Source organism: Alligator sinensis, unplaced genomic scaffold (genome assembly GCF_000455745.1).
Source record: "Alligator sinensis unplaced genomic scaffold, ASM45574v1 scaffold1032_1, whole genome shotgun sequence".
In the NCBI taxonomy this organism is placed as follows: Eukaryota; Metazoa; Chordata; order Crocodylia; family Alligatoridae; genus Alligator; species Alligator sinensis.
The window spans coordinates 1,056,816-1,061,851 of NW_005842450.1; the positions used below are offsets into that span (position 1 = coordinate 1,056,816).

Here is a 5,036-nt window from a genome sequence, read left to right on the forward strand (position 1 = left end):
GGCGGCTGCAGGGAAGGAGCGCTGTACGCCCGCTCTGCTGCGGCTCCGCCTGCCCTGCCCGGGCCTGGAATCTGGGCGTGAGCTTCCTGGGGACAGACTCAGCGTGATGCAGCACAACCGGCCTTGCACAAGGCGGGCTGGCCCTGCCCGGGGGTGGAGAGAAACTGTGGATCCAGGCTGGGAGGCGCAGGCTGGGGAGGGAGCCCCTGCCCTGATCCCCTCCCTAATCCAGGCAGTTCGAGCCAGCGGGACCGTGTCTGTGCTGCTGCAGGGACAGGACAGCCCTGTGGCTGGCACTGCTGGATCTGTGCTGAGCACCGGGGCTCTGGGACTTCCTTCCTTCCTGCAGCAGCTGGCACCTCCAAGATATCCACCTGCGACAGGCCATCGCTGCCCTACCCACTCCTTCAAAGCCCCGTGATCTGCCCCTGCCACCCCACCTGCCCTCTGCAGTGTGTAGGGGAGCCCGCCTGTGCCCCACAACAGACCTTGCCTTCCTTGGCTGCCGGTGCGGGAACGTTGCCCTGGCATGACTGATGCTGAGCAGGGGCTGGTGGCAAAGGAGGTGTCCCCACGTGAATGAAAGGAGGCAGGTGGCACCATTGGAGCCAAACCCAGGCCCTCTTCCCAGCCCTCCCGGGGTGTGTTGTTGTTCCCGGCAGGCCTGTCCTCTTGGCCCCCTCACCCTGCAGCTGGGCACACGGCCACGAGTACACCTGGCAACTGGGACAAATGGGAACAGATGAGCTCTGGGGCTGGTTTCTGCAGCGCGGAGGCGGGCTGCACTTCTCGTGCACCTGGCAGACGAGCCGAGCCTTGCCAATACGCGGTTGTACCTGTCTGGAGGCCAGGCTGCTGCCCTGTGCCAGATCCATCATAAGGATGGCTCCATCCCGGAAAAGACTAGTGCACCCACCCCACTCGCTGCAGTGACTACTTCTGGAGCTGGAAGCCTCTCACCAGCTTTGCTGGGGCTGGGCTAAATCCTGCTTCTGGATGTGGGGATGCCTGAGAGCCGCTCGTGCACAGGTTCACCAGACCCAGGCTTAGCATGCATCTCAGTCGTGCAGTGACTCGCCTGCCAACTCAGACCTTCACTGCTTCCTGGTTAGGGCATTTTGGGGTAGGCGTGCAACCCCATGGGCAGGGGGCAATCAAGGAGAAGAGTTTTGCAAAGGCTTAGCTAAGTATTTAGTGACTATTGGTCATTTATCTGATGTCCCAAGGGGGCTGGAATGACACATGTGAGAGCTTCTCCTTATTGGCGTATCTAACCCAGCACCCCGTATCTCGCCAGATTAAGGGGATGTTCATTTATCCAGACCGACCCATTTCTAGCCCATCTTCCCTTCCAGCTTCCAACATTTCGAGGCCTGGGAAGTCCTAATGCAGAGTTGCAGCCTTGGTCTCTCGTTTCGCGCCCACCGATGGACCTGTCCTACGTCAGTGCGTCTAGTCCATGCAGCTGCCATGTGCTGGCTTCAAAGGTTGGTACCGAGGGTGATCCCAGATCTAGTGTCTGGGGATGGAGTGAGTGGGAAAGCTATGGCAGCTGGACTGCTTGGCTTTGGGGCCTGCCTCCCACATGTCTGGCAAGGCCTTCCTGGAGGGGGCTCGGGGGGGGCGCATTTGCTCCCCGCGGGGCTCTGATTTCAGCCTTTGCTTCTCTCTCCCAGCAGGCGAGCGCTCTGCTCCGGCTCTTGGCCTTTAATCAGCAGGGTGCTTTTAATACGGAGCCATTGCTTGCTGCTGCAGGCCCTTCTTGGGGCAGCTGCTTGCAGAATCAGACAGCGCCAGGGGCACCGGTGACAAAAGCCCCCGGGGCAAGCGGGCCTCTCCTCCGGTGCCCCCAGGAAAGCAGCCTAGGAGCAAGAGGGTGGGACAGAGCAGAGGTCTGGGGCTGAGGTTTCCCACTCGCTCCCCTCCTTAAGAGCTGGGGCCAGAGCAGCCTCCTCTTTCACTGCAGCCGCCAGCTGCTCAGCACCCTGCACTCCAGTTGCATTTGGGGCCTGCGGAGGATGAAAGGGGAGGGAGAGGCCATCCCGGAGCCTTATGGGGAGGTGACACCTTTCCCCGAAGTGCTAGACAACGGCAGCTGTCGGGCCAGAGGGACCAGGGCTCCGCTGTGCTGTGACAATCCCCAGGCTCTTGCTAGAGGCAGGCGACGTGTGAACAGAGCTGGGCACCCAGACAGATGGGCACAGTCTCCTGGGTCTACTTGTGTTTGTTTCTGAGCTCCTGGGGGGGTGGCAAAGGCGGCCTGATCGGTGCGGAGGTTTTTGGCATGTGCATGCAGCTAATCTCAGAACAGGCGGTGGGTCTGTATTGCAGCACGCGCCGAGAGAGGATGTTTAATTTCCTCTTTTTCCTGCACAAAAACCATCAGCAATGGCAGTATTTCCACCAAGTGGCCCCAGCAGGTGTGTGAGAAAGGCATCTCCCCAGTGTAGACGAGATTGGCTCAACTGCCCTTTGGTCCAGGGGTTATTTTCACACACATTTTCAGAGCAACATCCCTGTCCTTGGAGTTGTGCAGAGGGGTCAAGCACGGGGAACCACAGGGCTTGCGGCTGGAGCGTCACATCGTGCTCACGGCTCTTCCAGCTCCAGCTGTGACCTCCCCAAAGCCAGCGGCACAGATCTCCAGAGACACGGGGACGAGTGGCAGAAGCCCCTTTAATATCCCTGAATGGCATTACAAGTAATACTGCAGGTGGCCGGCTCTCAGTAGACTTGTCTGGCTGCAATGTGTCCAATACAAAACCTGGCAGAAAAATCAATCATGCACAGAAAATTATTGCTGTAGGAGTTCCTATTTACAATATAAACATGGAGCAGGGCCCCAGGGCGCCCTTGCTGTCCCCAGGGCAAGCAGCAGGGAGAGCTGGCTACGGGGCGGGGGGGTGTCCAACTCCTGCCCCCAGAGGACGATGAGTTTTGCTTAGGACAAGGGGGATAGCACAGGGACAGGGTAGAGAGAGAACACACTGTGTGTTGCGTGGCACGTGTGATGTGTGTGTGCATGAGTCCAGGTGCATGGGCAGCATTGCACAATGGATGTGTGCGAGCAAGGAGAATGCAGTGCTTGTAACACACATGTGCATGCGTGTGCCCAGAGCAGGAGGCACCCATGAGGTTGCACCCCTGGAGGAGGAGGAGGCATGAAGCTGTTCACCTCTGCATGTGCGTGCATGGTTGTACACTCAGGCATCCACACATGGCAGCAAGAAGGACTGTGCCTAGGAAGTTGCACCTCTGGTGAGGGAAGGTGCATGGGTGAATGATGGCACGGGGATGTGGAGCCTCCCACGGGGTGTTCTCATGAGGCGGGATGCCCGGGGAAGAGTGGGCGAGGGAAGCATGGGTGAGACGTGCACGCTGAGGACCAGAGTGCATGCCAGGAGGGCCGGTGAAGATACAGGTATGCCTCCCTGCTCCGGGGTAGAGCTGAGAGCTGCACCGTGCATCCCCACTGCGAGCGAGGCGCCCTAGCCTCTGGGACCAGCGCCCTCCAGCCCAAACTGTGCAGTCACTGCCATCCAGGGAGGGGGCTGAGGTAGGAAACAGGAAGCTCTGCGGTGGTGGGCACTTGTGCCAGGAGCGCTGGGCATGCCAGGAGGAGGCAGGACCCTCCCCACGACCAGTGCATGCAGGGCCCGGAGCACGTGGAAACAGCATAGCTCATTCTCCCCTTGGAAAGTTGCATAGAAACAGCTGCTTTGTTCCTGCCGTGGCGAGGGGCAGGGAGGAAGACGAGGGAGAACAGCTTTGCCCTGACTCGCCCGCTCATGAGCCACGGAGCCCAGAGTCGGAGCAAGGACACAGCACCTCGGCTGAGCTTCACAGCTCTGGTTGGGGGATGCCTCCATGCCCTGTGTCCTGGGCAGCAAGGTCATCGCCCTGCTGGCCCTCCCCCAGCTTGCCCTGGGACTGGTGGCTGTGCCAGCAGCTTTGAACGCTCCCCTGGGGACCCATATGGAGAAGCCCTGGGACCCAGCACTGCCCCTTGTGTCTTGGCAAATAAATAGTTAAACAGCATAAATGATAAATAATATAAATAAGAGCATTTAAATAGACCCTTCCCCCCACCCCCAGACTTCACAGTAGCACCCCCAGGACTCCCTCCTCTCCCCGACTTCGGCTGGCAGAGACTCCATCTCTGGGGTGGGAAGAGGGAACGGGGGGGGGCGGCCCAGCCCCGTCAGCCCAGTCTGTCTGCATCGAGAGGATGCTGAGGGCGCTGGGCATTGCATGCCGGGGGCTCTGAGCGAGGCCCGGAGGAGAGGCCTTTCCGTGGCATGGGTCCATCGGGCTTGGCCTTCAGCATGATGTCACAGCAACAGCATGCGACATCACAGCCTCCCGGGGCACGAGAGAGGGTGTGCACGCTGGTGAAGGGAGGGGGCACCAAATGCATTGGAGCATTTAACACCCCTTTCCCCTCTCAACCGGCAGGACGAGGCTGTCGGACCGTGGGCAGGCGTGGGGGCCTGGCCGTGGCACCTGACCAGGGGCTGGGAGGGCCCGGGGGAAGCTTTCTGCATCCTCACAGAGCTGAGGGTCCTTGCCCCGGTGCACTGGAGGGGGCTGCCTCCTTCCTGGGTTCCCGTCCCCCACTGCTGAGGTGTTTGGGGCGGCGGCGAGCTTCCAGTTGTCTCGTCCTCAAGCGCTGGCTCCCGGCAGCCCCGCACCTTGCCGGGGAGCCAGCGGTTTGTGACACCCAGACCCCCCCGCTCCAAAACCCCAGGTGTGCATCGAAATAAAACCTCGGCGCGTCCATTGCACAGAACCAGCCCCGCCTTCCCGTCCCTCAGCCGCACAGATTCCCTCCCAGCCACGGTCCGTCAGTCATTCAAGACAACCCATGTACACCGGCCTGCCAGCCCCCCAGACCCTCCTGTCCACAGGCCTGCAGCTGTAGGGCCTCCCTTTCCCCTTGGTCCCTTGCACAGACCCCCCCGGGTCTCCCTTCTGGCCCCCCCATCCCTCCCGGCCTGGTCCTTGCTCCGGCGATTGCACAGCTTGTGTTGCACACC

At 60.8% G+C, this 5,036-nt stretch overlaps 1 protein-coding gene across 1 annotated transcript in view; it reads left to right on the forward strand.

The window, feature by feature from the left end:
- LOC112551391 overlaps positions 1-2,976 on the forward strand; it is a 20,780-nt gene extending 17,804 nt beyond the window's left edge. The window contains exons 4-5 of the mRNA XM_025212229.1: positions 1,356-1,487; positions 2,507-2,976. Coding sequence (XP_025068014.1) covers positions 1,356-1,487; positions 2,507-2,680 — 306 coding nt within the window. The 3' untranslated portion in view covers positions 2,681-2,976. The remainder of the gene's footprint in view (positions 1-1,355; positions 1,488-2,506) is intronic.
- Positions 2,977-5,036: the final 2,060 nt, after the last annotated feature.